The sequence below is a fragment of the Bos grunniens genome, chromosome 20 (assembly GCF_055505025.1).
Source record: "Bos grunniens cultivar Pamir isolate PY7600 chromosome 20, Bosgru_T2T1.0, whole genome shotgun sequence".
Taxonomy (NCBI): Eukaryota; Metazoa; Chordata; class Mammalia; order Artiodactyla; family Bovidae; genus Bos; species Bos grunniens.
The window spans coordinates 73504828-73520248 of NC_141184.1; the positions used below are offsets into that span (position 1 = coordinate 73504828).

At 47.0% G+C, this 15421-nt stretch overlaps 1 protein-coding gene across 4 annotated transcripts; it reads left to right on the forward strand.

Moving 5' to 3' along the window:
- The first annotated feature begins 444 nt into the window (after nt 1-444).
- On the forward strand, nt 445-15394 carry LOC147350808 (uncharacterized). 4 transcript variants are annotated; one of them, XM_086362307.1, is made up of 7 exons: nt 445-561; nt 1356-1432; nt 3751-3921; nt 11843-11945; nt 12415-13777; nt 14000-14199; nt 14821-15394. In XM_086362307.1, the coding sequence occupies exons 5-7, from the start codon at nt 13743-13745 to the stop codon at nt 15078-15080; spliced, it is 495 nt and encodes a 164-aa protein (XP_086218433.1). In that variant the 5' UTR covers nt 445-561; nt 1356-1432; nt 3751-3921; nt 11843-11945; nt 12415-13742; the 3' UTR covers nt 15081-15394. The 4 variants fall into 4 exon arrangements, with proteins under 4 accessions (XP_086218433.1, XP_086218435.1, XP_086218432.1 ...); XM_086362309.1 differs by having other exon boundaries at nt 13679-13777; XM_086362306.1 differs by lacking the exon at nt 3751-3921 and having other exon boundaries at nt 12415-12628; nt 13679-13777.
- The last annotated feature ends 27 nt before the right edge of the window (nt 15395-15421 follow it).

A 15421-nucleotide genomic window follows, 5' to 3' on the forward strand; every position in this document is an offset into this window, starting at 1 on the left:
TGCTCCCTTGAATGTCAGTGCGTGAAACAGCGCTTGGGAAGGGAAAAGGTATGTCATGAATATTTGGTCTGCAGAGGAGACAAAGTGGTGTGTAGAGATGATGTGCAGGCATGTCCCAGGACACTGAGCACACGGACAGAGTGACCGGACTCTCAGCCCTGCTCTGGGGGCATTGCACTCTCTCCATCCCTGCCAGAGCGTGAGCAGCTCACACGTGTCTTGGAGAGTATGGTCACATGACCTGGACCTGGCCAATCAGTGTGCTCCATCCCTGGCCACCATGATTGGCACTGACCAATCGGGACCCAGGACCAGGCCTCAAGGGGGATTCAAAGGAAGAGGAGGGCTGGCTCTGCCGGAAGGGGTGGGGCCCTGTGAGGTCAGGCTGCAGCAGTGGGAGGGGGCGTGAGTTCACCTGGGGCAGTTGGTGACCTTCTTGCGCCCGTTAGGGCAGAGCCGCTGGCCTGATAAGGAGGGTGCTGCTGAGCCCAGGGGTTGAGAGCGCCAGTTCCTGCTGTGGTCCCGGAGCTCCACCTGAGACCGGAGGGAAGCCGTCTGCCCGTGAGTCCTCTCCTGCTTGACTGTCAGCTTGTTTGGACTACGCTGGGTTTTCTGTCCAGCTGGCTACGTGAAGACCCTGGAAATGCACCTGTGTGGGTTTTGGCTGGCTTCAGGGAAGAAATGCTAGATGACACTGGGAGACTCCAGTTTAATCTGGATTCAGGTCATATCTCTTGAAAGTGAAGTGAAAGTCCCTCAGTCGTGTCCACCTCTTGGCAACCCTGTGGGCTATACAGTCCATGGAATTCTCCAGGCCAGAATACTGGAGTGGGTAGCCTTTCCCTTCTCCAGGGGATCTTCCCAGTCCAGGGATTGAACCCAGGTTTCCCGCATTGTGGGCAGATTCTTTACCAGCTGAGCCACAAGAGAAGCCCAAGAATACTGCAGTGGGTAGTCTGTCCCTTCTGTAGCGGATCAGCATTCCCGACCCAGGAACCAAACCGGGGTCTCCTGCATGGCAGGAGAATCCTTTACCAGCTGAGCTGTCAGGGAAGCCCAGTATCTCTTAAGGCCAGCTATTCATTGTAGTATCACCCTAATTAGTCTTCATGGGATTAAGGTAGCAACCTGCTAAGGTAGCAATCGATGTCCTTTTTCTACAGGACAAAACTGGGGCTCAAAGAAGGGGGTAACACAGCTAGAGCAAGGAAGTGTGTACCTAAACAAAACCCCCAGATCCTGCTGTTAGAACTCAGGGAAGCCATATGGTGTGGCTTGTCCATGTGATGGGGGCTAAGACACCCAGCCCACACCGGATACTGTGGGGACCTAACTTGGTAACTGCCTTCTTGCAGCTCTGAGACTCAAAAAAGCGATTTTCACTGGAGAGAGGAAGGATACGTCCCTCCATCCAACCCACCACATCCTCCAGGTACTCCCACACCCTGCCCCCTTTCTCTTTCTTTGTGAGGGAATAAGCGTCACGCTCATGTGACCACATTGGCTGTCCACTGTTCACGAGCTACCACCTGGAGCTGCTACTGGAGAGGCCAAGTGCCTTTGCCCCCGAGTACCCCTCTTTCCTTTGCACTGTGGGGGCCTTTCTCAACACCTGCACACCAGAGGCCGTTTCTGAGACATGCAGGGACCCTCCTTCAGTTTGCAACAGATTGCATCCATCACTGTCCTTTCAATGCTTCCTTTGACACTCAGCTCCTGAGCTCCTTTGTCTGCATTGTGACCCACCTGGCTGCCACGGAGGGACAGAGCTGACCATGAATCCAAAGCTCAGATCTGACAGGCAGGAATCTGTGTGTAAAGGGCCTGATTAATCATGCTGTAGAGGCTGTAGTGGGCTCCAGGGATCCGTAAGTAGGACTTGGGCCAAAGTGACTCCACAGCTGTTTTAATGCCTGGGGAGGGTCTGGCTATAGTGGGGGTGGGGTGAGTCTCCTGAGGTTCTGAAGGCCCACTGTGTGCAGATTCATGGTGCATAGAGAAGAGAAGGCAGAGTCCTTTCCTGGAGGTGGTCAAAGCTCATGGATGAGCCAGACAGGCAGGCAGGGCACGAAAGCACCTGAGCTGCCATTATGAGTGAATGGTGTGGGGGCAGAGGAAGAGAACCAGGTTTGCTCGCTTATTGGAGCCCAGGGCAGGTTGTCCCCAGACTAAACACTTACTATGGTGATGACCGTCACTGCTGTCTGCAAAGGGTTTACGTTGGTGTGTGTCTTCATCGAGTGGTCAGGCCGTCTCTAAGCTACACTGGCCATGGGCATTGCCTCTCCTTGGAACTTGACATGTTTCGTGTCTTCCCTATGGAACATTCATTTCTGAGAGGGTTTTTGGACCACAAGGATGTTGGGTTTTTCTCTAGCTTTGTCTCATGAGGAACGCTTTTCCACTTGTTGATCTGGTTTGTTTTCCCAGCTCTCTTTCTTGCCTTATTTTGTCAATTTGTTTCTGCCAGAGGAAGAGCTCAGAATTTGCCTCTGGCTGATATGTGACACTTACAACAGCAACACCTACCTGGATATAATGACCACATTTGCCGAAAGGGCTTTGTTTTGCAGAAGACATCTTGAAAGTACCTACACTGTCCTTTCAGATTCCCAAAGGCTATTTGAAATGAAATAAAAACACGAATTCTCAAGTTTAGTCTTACAATATGTGGGGAGTCAGAAAAATCCCCTGGAGAAGGGAAACACCACCCACTCCAGTATTCTGGCCTAGAGAATTCCATGGAGTGTATACTCCGTGGGGTCACAAAGAATCGGACAAAATCTGATGACTAATCAACAACACCGAAGCTTCACCATTTGTCAGAGATAACAACAGTATTTACACGACTGTGTGCATGTTCAGTGGCTCATACGTGTCAAACTCTTGCAGCCCTGTAGCCCCTAAGATCCTCTCTCTGTGGAATTTTTCAGGCAAGAATACTGAAATGGGTTGCCATTTCCTCCTCCAGGGGATCTTCCCAACCCAGGAATTGAACCCAGGTCTCCTGCATCTCCTACATTGGCTGTCGGGTTCTTTTCTGCTGAACCACCTGGGAAACAAGTCATTACATAACTGGGTTATCCTAAAGTACTTAACTTGGAGTCTGGCACTCGGGAAATTCTCACTGGTGATGTGAATATTCAGTCATATATCATTATTGCTCATATGATAATGAAATGGCCATGCTCATGAAGGAGAAAGAAGAGCCTTTCCAAGTCCAATTAAATCCTTTGCCACACATATCTTTTTAAAAACTTCTGACTTTGAAATGAACATCAAACATAAAGACATTGGTTATGGCCTCCAGAAAAGATTGAGCTGTACCAATAAGTGACGAGGATTCTTCTCCCAGTTCCAAAATGCATGCGTTGTTTCCCGGGCACCAGCGAGCACTTCTCCGGTGGGCTCAGAGAGGCTGAGTCACTCACCAGAGACAACACAGCAGCAGACCAGGACTCCGACCCAGGTCGCTGAAGCCACAGCTCCCTCCTGTGCCCATCTGACCTGCCCCTTGAGGGCAGCAGGAAGATCTGGGCTCCCCTGGCCTGAGCCCCCGGGCCTGCCTCCCCTTGTCTGCGCTGGGATGTGTCCATTCCCAACCATGCACTGTGTCCCCCAGCCCTGGGCCGTCATATCAGGCTCCGGGCTCCCTGCAGGTGAGCCCCACGCCCACCAGCACACCTCCGAGCCCTGCCCATCTGGTCTCTGTGCCCGAGTGTCCTGATCCTAACTGTTTTCTTGAGGCAGCCCCAGGACTGAGCCCTGCTTCTTCGAAGCTCCCTTCACCAAGCCCAGTGAGGCTCTGCCCTGTGGCTTCATGACAAGTATGGTGGGCTGAGTAGTGGCTCCGAAAGCCATCCATCCTTCTGCAGCCTCCAGAGGTGGCCTTATTCCGATGAAAGGTCTCGGCAGATGGAAGTAAGTTCCTGACCTCTGCACCAGATCACCCGGGATGCATGTGGACCCTAAATCCAACGACAGATGTCCTTGGAAGAAAAGGGGGTGATCTGAGGCACAGAGCCACCCAGGGGAGAAGGTTTGTGCAGATGGACGCACAGGTCGGGGTGATGTGGCCAGAAGCCCAGGGTGGCCTGGCGTCCCCCAAGGACTGGACCAGGCCAGAGGGACCCTCCGCTGGAGCCTCTGGAGGGAGCTCAGCCCTGCCCACACCTTGATCACAGGTTTCTGACTCCAGAACTGGGGGGAGGGGGGATGAATTTGTGTTAAAGCTGTCCAGTCTGTGGCCAGTGGCTGCAGCCACCCCTGGACACTGAGAGTGAACTTGCTGGCTCCAAGGTGAGAACAGTGGCAGGACCCACCCCCTACCCCCCAACCCCAACACACAATCTTGTCATGAGGTTAAATGAGTTCATACACACAGATGGCTGAATCAGGGACTGACATTTGGATCTCAGCCCGCTTCACTTCCTCCTCCTCGTCACCATCACCGTCATTGTGAGGGGCCCTCATCCACTCATTCAGTGGACATACAAGGCCCTGATGCGGGCAGTGAGGCCAGCGAGCTGGGAGGCTCCACACAGGGCTCACCCTGCCTGCTGGGGCCGCATGGAGAAGGCTTGTGCAGTGACACGGAGACCCCGGGAGAGGCTGGATCCTCCGGTCGTGGGAGGCATGGGCGCCTCAGCATCAGAGGTGGAGGGTTGATCCGGGTTCATCCTGGGGGGGGTGCAGCCCTTCACTCAAAGTGGGGGAAGAACCCCATGTGGCACCCAGTGTCCGGTAGCCTCCCCTTGCCATGGCAGGCTGCGGGCAGAGCCATGGATGACAAGGAGTCTGCATCTCACTAGGGGCCGAGGCTGGCACTGAGGGAATCCTCAGTGAGGATTTTTTTTTTAAAAAAACCATCATAAGTGACTTCAGCTCCATTGCTTTTTGCCAAAAACCTACAATGATCCCAAGAGCTTTGTACACTCCAAGGGTGGTGACTTGGACATGGAGCCCAGCACAGACCCAAGTCAGTCCTGCCCTGAGTCCCACGGGCCGGCCACACCATGCCCCTTCCTTGGCCTGGCTTTCTTCTGCCAGGACCCCCAGAATGGTGGAAAGGCAAGTGTGGCCTCAAGCTGAGGGGCCCAGCCTGGGCTCCAAACCCCTGGGGGTCCCCTTGGGACGTCTGGTGGACCTAGTTCCCCCTGCCATGGGGCAGCTCTCTCTCGGGGACTGTCGTGTTTCTTTGCTTTCTGTTGTGATGGGGCACTCCAGTTATCTCGGGGTGATGGGAAGTCTGTTGGTGTTACATGCTCCTGCCTTAGATGGGGAAACGTTATTGCTGCATTGACACTGCTCACTCGATACTGGGAATCTGTTAAACACAAATGGCAAGGGGAACAGAGCAAAACAGAAAAAGAAAAATAGAGAGTTGCTGGGTTGCTTCAGGTCTCACCTGTGATTAAGAGTGTGTACAGCCTGCATGTGAACCTGGGTTCCCACACCTGCCAGCTACCAGGTGCCAGGCCCTGATTTTAGACCCCCAGCTTCACTAAGGAGTCATTGACAGATACAGTTTGTGTGTATTTCAAGTCTACATTGCGATGACTTGATGCCCATAGATATCATGGAATGATTGCCTTACATACGCATCACCTCACACGGTTAACTCTGTGTGTGTGTGTGTCTTTTATGTTGTTCTTATAATCCGTGAACACAATATAGATAGCTCTCCATTTTTTAAGATCTTCTTTAATTTATCTTAGAAGTTTATAGTTTGCCGTATGTCTTGCACATGTTTGATTAGATATCTTGATATTTTCAGTGCCATTATAAATTCCTAATAGATACAGAATTTACTTTTCTATATTCACTTGGTAAATCCATATATTTCAAATCATTCTAATTGTATTTATTTATGTACACACAATTATGTCTGCAAATCAGTTCTTTTTTCCCCTTTGAAACTGTGATAACCCTTTACTTTTTCTTGCCTTATTGTATGGACTAGGATCTCCAGTCCTGAGTACATTGGTGAACAGAAGTAGTAAGAATAAGTATCCTTGTCTCTTTCACATTATCAGAGGAAAAGCTTTCAGTATTTCACCATCACACATGATATTAGCTTTTTTGTAGATAGTTTAATCAAAATATGTAAATTCTTCTCTGTTAGTTTACTAAGAGTTTTTTCTTAGTTGTGAACTAAAATTATTACATTACATTTTCTTGTTTATTTTCTGCAGATTTTGAAACAGGTAATTTTTCTTTTATGTGATTATTTTTCTTTTATGTGATTTAACTTTAAAAAATTTTTGTGATTCTAAAACGACCCCAACCTGATCTCAATGTATTCTCTTTCAGTTGGACTTTATTTCTTAGTGTTTTATTTAGGGTTATTTCATCTATACTCAGAGTCTGTAATTTTACTTTCTTGTACTTCTTCCTGGTTGGATTTAGTATCAAGGTTATGCTAGTCTTATAAAACAAGGTTGGAGAGTGTTCCTTGTTTACTGCAAGAATTCCTGTGAGATTACTGTTTTCTTCCCTAGAATTTTGGAAGAATTGATTGGCAAAACCAGTTGGTTTTATTGTGGGGAGGCTTTTAATTTCAGATGTAATTTTTTTCATGCAAATAAAATTTTCTGATTTTGTATGTCTTCTTGGGTCTATTTCAGTAAAGCATTTCGCTCCTGCTAGAAAGTTATTGAGGCGAGCAGACTCTCCAGTTAGTAAGTGAACTGTGGTTCATAGTATCTTTCTTATCTGCAAGATGTGTTGTCTCCCCTTTTAAAAACCCCTGATGCTGGTGATTTGAGCTTTGTCTCTTTGTCTTAATAAGTCTCTCTAGGGGTTTATCAGTTCTTTCAAAGAGCAAACTTTTGGCTCTGTTTTTAAAAAACTTCATATTTGCTTTCTGTTTGCTTGTTTTCTGCTCCTTTTTTTTTTTTTTCCCCCATCTACCTTGTGTTTCGTTTGCTATGTTTTTTTCCTGGTTTCTTGGGAGAGAGGCTTAATTGATTTTTAGCCTTCCTTTTTTTCCAGTGTATGTGTTTAAGACTTTAAGTTAGCCTCTAAACACAGTCGCTGTGTCCCACAGGTTTGAATAAGCCAGATTTTCATTATCTTTTATGGAAAAGTATTTTCTAATTTTCATTGTGTTTTTTAAAATTATTATTCATGAAATTCTTCAAGCAGTGTGTCATTTAACTTCGCAATGTTTGGGGAGCTTTTTCCAGTGACCCTTTTTTGATTTCTAGCTTAATTCCATGAAGAGCCCCATTGTAGGCTTTTGGGGTTACTGTTATAAATCCCGTAGACTAGCTGATAAACAACAGAAAGTTGTTTCTTGTAGTCTTGAGGCTGGGGAGTCCCAAGATCACCAGCAGGTGCCACATCTGGTGAGGCCTGTTTCCTGGTTCCTAGACTGCCTCCTGCTTCTCCCTGTCCTCACAGCACAGGAGCCCATTCCCTCCTGGCCTGACCCTTCGCAGGGTGCCTGCCTCCTCGGATCATCACCACGTGCTGGGTGAAGTTTGAGGGCCCATAAACTGTCAGCCCATTGCAATCCCTAAGTATCCTCTGCATTATTTCAGTCCTTTGAAATAATTCAAGCTTTCCTAATGGCTCAATACATATTCTTTCTGTTATATGTTCCTTGGGCTCTTGAATATGTATCAGTGGGAATGCAGTGTTCCATGTATATCAGTCAGATCAGGCTTGTCACTCATGTAATTCAGATTCCGGTAGCCACGTTGAATAAAAGCAGAAGTAGGTGAAATTACCTGTAATATATTTTATTTTAACACACCCCAAATATTATCATTTCAGTGTGTAATCAACATGATAAAACCTAATGAAATAGTTCACGTTCTTTTTTTCATGCTAAGTCTTTAAAATCCAGTGTGAGTTTCATGCTTGCAGCGCATCTGATTGTAGAGCCAGCCGCATTTCAGGTACTTCATGGCTGCAGGTGACTACATACCAGGGCCCAGTTCCACGAGAGATGTGTCTTTAACGTCTCCCACTGGGATTATGAACTTGGCTGTTACTCCTTTTCTATTTCTATTGGTTTTTATGTATTGATATTTTGAAGTTATGTCATTAGGTACATTCAAGTTTAGAATCCTCATCTTCTTGCTAGATTGAACTTGTATCAGTATGAGATGCTCCTTTTTATTGCTAGAAATGCTTCTTTTTTAGAGACTATCTGACAGTGATATTGCCACATCGGTTTTCTGTCCTTGTTGGCCTGGGTATCTTTTAGGTTCACCTGTCTAAAAGATATTCCATCTTAACATGTAGCTCTGTGAATAGTGTACAGTTTTCATTGGAATCAGTTTGACACTTTATCTTTTAATGAGAGTGTTTGCTGTGTTTATAATGTTGATATTCAGTGTGTAGACACCATGTTGCTGTGTGTTTTCTGTTTGTCCCACCTAGTCTGTGTTCTTTGCTCTTGCCTTCTTTTAGAAGTTTGAAGTGTTTCTCTAGTTCTGTGCTCCTCTGTCAGGTTGTTGGGTGCACATTCAGAGACACAGCGTGTGTTTTACATTCAAGTCTAACTTAGTACTTTTACTGCCTCCCTGACACGACTGTTTCCTCCTTGTCACTGTTACACTTTAAACTGTTAGATGTATATTTGGCGTTAACATCATTGTTTTGTAAAGTTAGTATTTACCCTCACAGTTACCTCATTGTTGGTCTCTACTTGTTTTTTATATTTCCATCAGAGACTACTTTTCTTTTTCCCAAAGCACTGCCTGAATATTCTTTTAGTGCATGTGTGTGGGTGATGAGTTGTCTCATTTCCACTTGCCCTAAAAGTCTTTATTTTGCTTTCATTTTCAAAGAGTGTTTTTCTTGGGTATAGAATTCCAGGTTGGTGGTTATTTGTTTTTCAGCATTTTACAGATGCCAGTCCATTATTTTCTGACTTCCTTGTTCTTGAAAAGTCAGCTCTCAGTGTTGCTGTGCCATTAAAAGCCACACCATTTTTCCTCTGAGTGCTTGAACATGTTCTTCTAGCCTTAGGCACCCACAGAGCTGCTGAAACCAATGGGTGGTTATCATTTTTGAGTCAGTGGTCTGATTCTTGAACCAACTCTTACCACTGTCCCTGTCAGCCAGTTCAGTCGCTCAGTATCTGCCCCGTTGCAACCCCATGGACTGCAGCACACGAGGCTTCCCTGTCCATCACCAACTCCGGAGCTTGCTCAGACTCATGACCATCAAGTTGGTGATGCCATCCAACCATCTCATCCTCTGTTGTCCCCTTCTCCTCCTGCCCTCAGTCTTCCCCAGCATCAGGTTCTTTTCCAATGAGTCAGTTCTTTGCATCAGGTGGCCAAAATATTGGAGCTTCGGCATCAGTCTTTGCAGTGAATATTCAGGTCTGATTTGCTTTAGGATTGGCTTGTTGGATCTCCTGGCAGTCCAAGGGGCTCTCAAGAGTCTTCTCCAACTCCCCAGTTCAGAAGCATCGATTCTTTGGCATTCAGCCTTCTTCATGGGGCAACTCTTACATCCATACATGACTACTGGAAAAATCATAGCTTTGACTCAGTGAACCTTTGTCGGCAAAGTAATGTCTCTGCTTTTTAATATGCTGTCTAGGTTTGTCATAGGTTTCCTTCCAAGAAGCAAGCATCTTTTAATTTCACCATCTGCAGTAATTTTGGAGCCCAAGAAAATAAAGTCTGTCACTGTTTCCATTGTTTCTCCATTTATTTGCCATGAAGTGATGGGGCCGGATGCCATGATCTTCATTTTTTGAATGTTGAGTTTTATGCCAGCTTTTTCACTCTCCCCTTTCACTTTCATCAAGAGGCTCTCTAGTTTCAACCCCTGGAGGCATTTCTTATTCCCCTTTCTGTCTTTTCTCCACCATGAGGGTCCCCATTTATACTTTTTAACAACATAGTTTAACAACAGACTCCTTCAATATAGTCTATCCTTTTTTTCTCTCTCTTATATATATTTTTTACTCGACCAGTCCTTCAGTTCACTGATCCTCTCTTCAACTACGTCCAATTTGGTGTTAAGCCCAGAGACTGAGTTCTTAAATTCAGTCACTGTTATTGTAAAGTTCGAGAGTCGGTTTTGATTCTCAGAAATTTTTCCTTTTGTCAAGTATATTTTTGAACAGGTGACATTTGCATCTGATACCTCTAGCACACTTCTGATATGCTGATATACATCTGATACCTCTGGATCTGGTTCAGCTCTTTTTCTCTTGGTCTTGTTTGTTGTTACACCCTTTTTTGCTTCTTTGGTTGCATGTTGGACATTATGTTTGGAAAACCCTAGAGGTTCTGAGTGATGCTGCCTTCTCCAGAGTTTCCTCTGACACACACGTCCAGTGGGGACAGAGCTGTCTGTTCACTTAGGGCCTGAGGGACTTGAGGCTGGGGAGGGGGCAGTGTCCTTGTAAGCTCAGTCTCAGCAGCCTTCACCTACCTTCCACCACCACCCCAGGGAGGAGCTTTCCAGCATCTCGGTCTGGAAGCCTGGGCTGCCCCATAGGTTCCCCCCCCCCTCTCGGCAGGTCCTGAAGTCGGGGGCTGCCCCCATCCGCAAGAGAGTGTAACCAAAGGGCCCGCCTGTGGGCACTTTTTCAGTGTTGCAACCCCAAGGCAAAGACCAAGACCAGGAAGAACTTGGCCTCGGCCCAAGTCCTGGAAGCAGAGTGGCCTGAGGTGAGAGCAGCCAGGGGCTGGGCCCATCAGATTGGGCCTCACCCAGTGAAGTTTTGGGGTTGTGTTTCATTTTGTTAGCATAGTTGTGGGCCCTGCCGGCCAGGGCGCTTTGGCCTTAGTGGGCACGATCGACCCCAGCAGGATTACCTTGTAAGAGGTTGTGCAGGTGCCACGTGGAGGACAGGTGGGGGCCCCACAAGAAGGGAAACACTGCATGGAGGAGTCACTGGGGCACGTGGACTAAGCTATAAAGTCAGTCCTTGAAGCAGAAAGGCTAAGCCCCTTAACGTCTCCCTTCTTCCAAAGAAAGGATACACTGGCTGGAGGAGTCTCTGGGGCATGAGGATCGAGCTAGAGAGTCAGTCCTTGAAGCAGAAAGGCTAAGCCCGTTAATGTCTCCCATCTTACAAAGCACAGACCAGTGTGTCCAGTATTTTAATGTCAGGTACCTACTGCTTACATGTGTGACATACACCCTCATAGCTACACATGTCTACTACATGCCTCTTACAAGTGCTGGGCATTGTTCTGGGTGCTGGACACTCAGTATGTAGTAGGGGATATGTAGCCCAGGATTTTTTTATTTCTGCAAAGAAAAATAGAAGAACGAAAGATTCCATGTGGTTCAGTTTGAGAAAGTTCACCATGTGGAGGGCCCCATGTGCACGCAAATTGTGGTAAAATACATATAACATAAATTTAACATTTTAACCACTTGATTGAATGACTGGGTGGCTTCAGTGGAGTCAGGCTAACAGATGGCCCTGAGGTGTCATCCACCTTTCTCCCAGAGGAACACTCCAAAGCTTGGTGGCCTTGTAGACCTTCCCTTTATTCTTCACTCTCCCCAGTGGCTCTAGGTCATTGGTCTGTGTGTCATTTAAGAATCTCTTTATCCACTTTGTTGTTAGGTTTATATTTTGGAAAGCTTCTCAGATGCCCCTGGGTCTTGAGAAGGTAGGCTTGGATTCTACGTTCTCCCCTGCCACATGCCTGCCAGGTTGAGGTGGAGGCCGAAGGCTGGTCTGAGTTGTGGTGGTCTGTGTGCTCGTGTGGTCAGTGGACCCCCTCTTCTCTGGAGGGGCAAGGAAATCCTTTGTGTGGAGCCTGGAGAGACTTGACAGCGTCAGTCTTCACAGTCTCTCTCTCTTTTTAATTTATGTTTGCATTTAGTTTCTCATTTAACTGTTTTCTAGGAGATTCCAACTCCTACTGAAGAACTAAAAATATGCATGGAGCAGCTTCTTGAAAGAATAAGAAGAAATCACTGAGCTTAGAGTGGAAAGAAGCAATACCAGGGTCAGTAGGGGGATTCTCACGTGTTGACATTTGCCCCGCGGGGGTCACCGCTGGCCTCCGTGTGCTGTCTTTAAACTCTGTCTGATTTCCAAGTCATTTTTCACACCTTCCCACTGAGCAAACCAGGGTGGATCAGTTCGGGGTTCTCATACCTTGCTTCAAATTTATGATGAGAGCTAATGTAATTTTAGAACATTTGAGGGGGGAGTTCTCTTAACTTACATTTTTGTCCATGTTACACTTTGTGTGGGATCTTAGTTCCCCGATCAGGGATTAAAACCAATGACCCCTGCAGAAGTGTGGAGTCTTGACTACTGGGCCCCTGGGAAAGTCCACTCTAACTTTAGCCTGAACTGGCGGGATTCCGATGTGCCTTAGCATGTTTTCCGCTATAGGGTGAGTCTGAGAGGAGTTATTGGGCCTGAATCAAGCATGAGGTTGAAGGTGCTCCTTTGGCCCTGCCCTGCAGCTGCTACTGGAGCACCTGGAGTGCCTGGTTTCCTGGTATGTGTCATCCCTCCAGATGACGGTGGGCAAGCAGCAGGCGCAGTCCCTAGCCGGCATGACCAGCGACGTGGAGGTGCTCAGCGCACTGAAATTGCTGTTTGAGCACCACAAGACCCTGGACGAGAGGGTACCAGCCACCCAGTCGTCCTGGATTTGTACACTTGCTGTCTTGTTAGGTGGATGATGCATGTATTTATGTAACTACTTGACTTTTGAGCTTCTTGAATTCTTGTATATATATTTTTTCTGTAAGAAGTCAGAGTTTTATATAGTTAAAAAGCGTTGCCTGTGTACATGCTCAGTCATGTCCAAATCTTTGTGACACTGTGGACTGTAGCCCACCACGCTCCTCTCTTCATGGGGCTTCCCAGGCGTGAATACTAGAGTGGGTGTCCATCTTCCACTCCAGGCAGTCTTCCCAACCCAGGGATCGAACCTACCCTCTTGTATTGGCAAGTGGATTCTTTACCACTGAGCCACCTGGGAAACCCCCAGTTAAAAAGTGTTAGTTGGCATAAATGTCTCCAGATTTATTACATTCTGTATATCAACTTGCAGTTAAAAACTGGGTAATAGAATTAATTTAGGATAACATTTTGTTCTCTCAAATTTAGAATTTAAAGCTGTTAACAAGCAGATTTACTTGACGTTAAGATCAATGAGAGACATTAAAGGTATTCTGTGACAGTATCTATGTATTAGGGTGAGTATACACTAAGAAGTGTACTAATGTATATACACACATCAACACACAGTGACTTGGCCCCTTTTGTTTGAGTTGAGAGCGTGATTACGAGTAGCACTCGAAAGGTGTAGTTTGTTAGAAGAAGAATTAGGTGCCACACATAAAGAGGTAAGTTTGATCAGTCATTGTGTAATTTCCGTGAAGGGTTTGTCATTTGAATCCTTTCATTTTAAAAAAGAATGAAAGCTGTAGTGGTGGGCATCAGATGTTATTTATCGTTCTGATTGAGGACCTGCCCACCTGGGTTATTTTAATGACTAGTAAACTAGACTTGTGGCTCAGAGTTGCAGGATCTCTTAAGTACCCCCTTTTCCAGCAGAAGACAAATTCTGACTCTAATCACCTGGTGGTATTCGGGATGGATAGTATCACCATGTATTTTCTTTTTATGTTGCGTTTTCAGTTTAGACTTGAATTTTTCCAGGTGTTTTGCTGTCTTTACTTATTTCTTTACTCTAATTCAACTTTTTGGTTTTAGCAGATGATTCTTAAAGAGGAGAATAACCAGGAAAAGATACTAATGCACAGGGTGCTTGATGTAAATCATGAGCAAGGAAACATGCCAAGCGCCAATGGAAAGGCAAGTCCTTGGTCTCACTCTCTGTCTGGTTCTTGTCTTACCATCCAGTCTGTGTGGGGCTGTCAGGACCTCTCACCAACATACCATGTAGGTCTGAGTGGCTGTGAGGGTCTTGTGAGCTCCCAGAGAGCAGAAGGCAGTTTTGACCTCACCGATTGCCCGGAAGTGCTGTGGTCCCTCCCTCTCAAAACAAGGCTGTCTAAGGCTTCCTTTCCCCCTTAGAGACCCTCTAAGCCACGAGGAAGACCTGGCTAAGGTGATCGACCTCCAGGAAGTCATAGACAAGCAGGAGCAGAGCCAGATGGAGGAGCGCCTGGCAGCCCTCTTTGCCCATGTGACTGAAGGAGGACCTGGACATGGCCAGGAAGGACCTCCTCAAGTCCGAGGACGTGAACAGGAAACTGCAGCAGGATGTTCACGAAGTGAGTGACTGCAGCTGTGTCTGTTGTCCTGAGGTGGACTGTGAGTCCCTTGTTCTCCCGGTGATCTCAGCCTTGGCATGGCTGTGTGAGCAAGAGCAGAGCTCTGGTGAGACTGCAACTGGCTGCCTCCCCGCCTCTGCATTGAGATCTCTGGGGTAGAAGAGGCTTGGTCCAGGCATTCCGTTGGCAGTGAACCAACATTAGGGCAGCCCTAGCGCTGTGTTGCACCCTGGGTGTGGACTCCTCATTTCTACAAGTTCTAGGGTGCCCAGTGTGTTCCTTTTTTAAAAATTCATTCATCCATTTTTTGGCGTATAGTTGCTTTACACTGCTGTGTCAATTTCTGCTGTACAGCAAAGTGAATCAGTCATCTATCTATCTATCTACGTATCTCCCTCTCTTTTAGATTTCCTGCCCATTTACTTCACCACAGAGCACTGAGTAGACTTCCCTGTGCTATGCACTAGGTCCTCACTCGTTGACTTTATGTGTAGTATCAGTGCTGTATATATGTCAACCCGAGTCTCCCGGTTCTTCCTCCCCCACCCCCACCCCCACCCCCCGCAACTCCCTGTCAAATGTGTTCCTGATGATGCTGAAATTTCCTTCTGATTCACTCAGGCGAGTCTGGTGACGTCTGTGGAGCCCGTTCTCTCGGAGAGATGGGAGCATGCTGTGTGGACTCTGCTGAGGCAGTTTGCCTGGCCATCTTCTCTGGTTTTCTGAGGTTCCGCTCCTTGAAGGGATGTGTGACAGTGATACCGGCGGTCAGACAAGTCAAGTGGCATTTGCTAACCCTCAGATCCTCAGGCCCGAGTTGTGTAACCATGTGGAATCATGATGTTTCTGGCGGTCGTGTCTGCGGGTGTCATGATTTATAAGAAACTACCTAACGGTCACCGTGAAAACAGAAGAGTGCTGGGGGTTCAGGCCTCCTCCTGTGAGCCTCACCTCTCCTCTGTGCACAGACAGACAGCGCCCACCCTGCCCACCCCTCCCCCTTGAGACCATCTCAGAGAGAACCCCTCCAACATGTGGTACAGCAAGTGTCCTTGTTTAGTAGCTTGGTGTGAGTAATTCTGCATAAGAACTCAAAAAAGAAATATTTGCACAGGTTTGTATAAGCTATTCACACTACTCTTTGGCAACAGGAGATTAGGTGGCAGAGTTTAATACATACAGAATTCTGGAAAAAGCGTTTTTAAGACCTTTCACTTTTAAT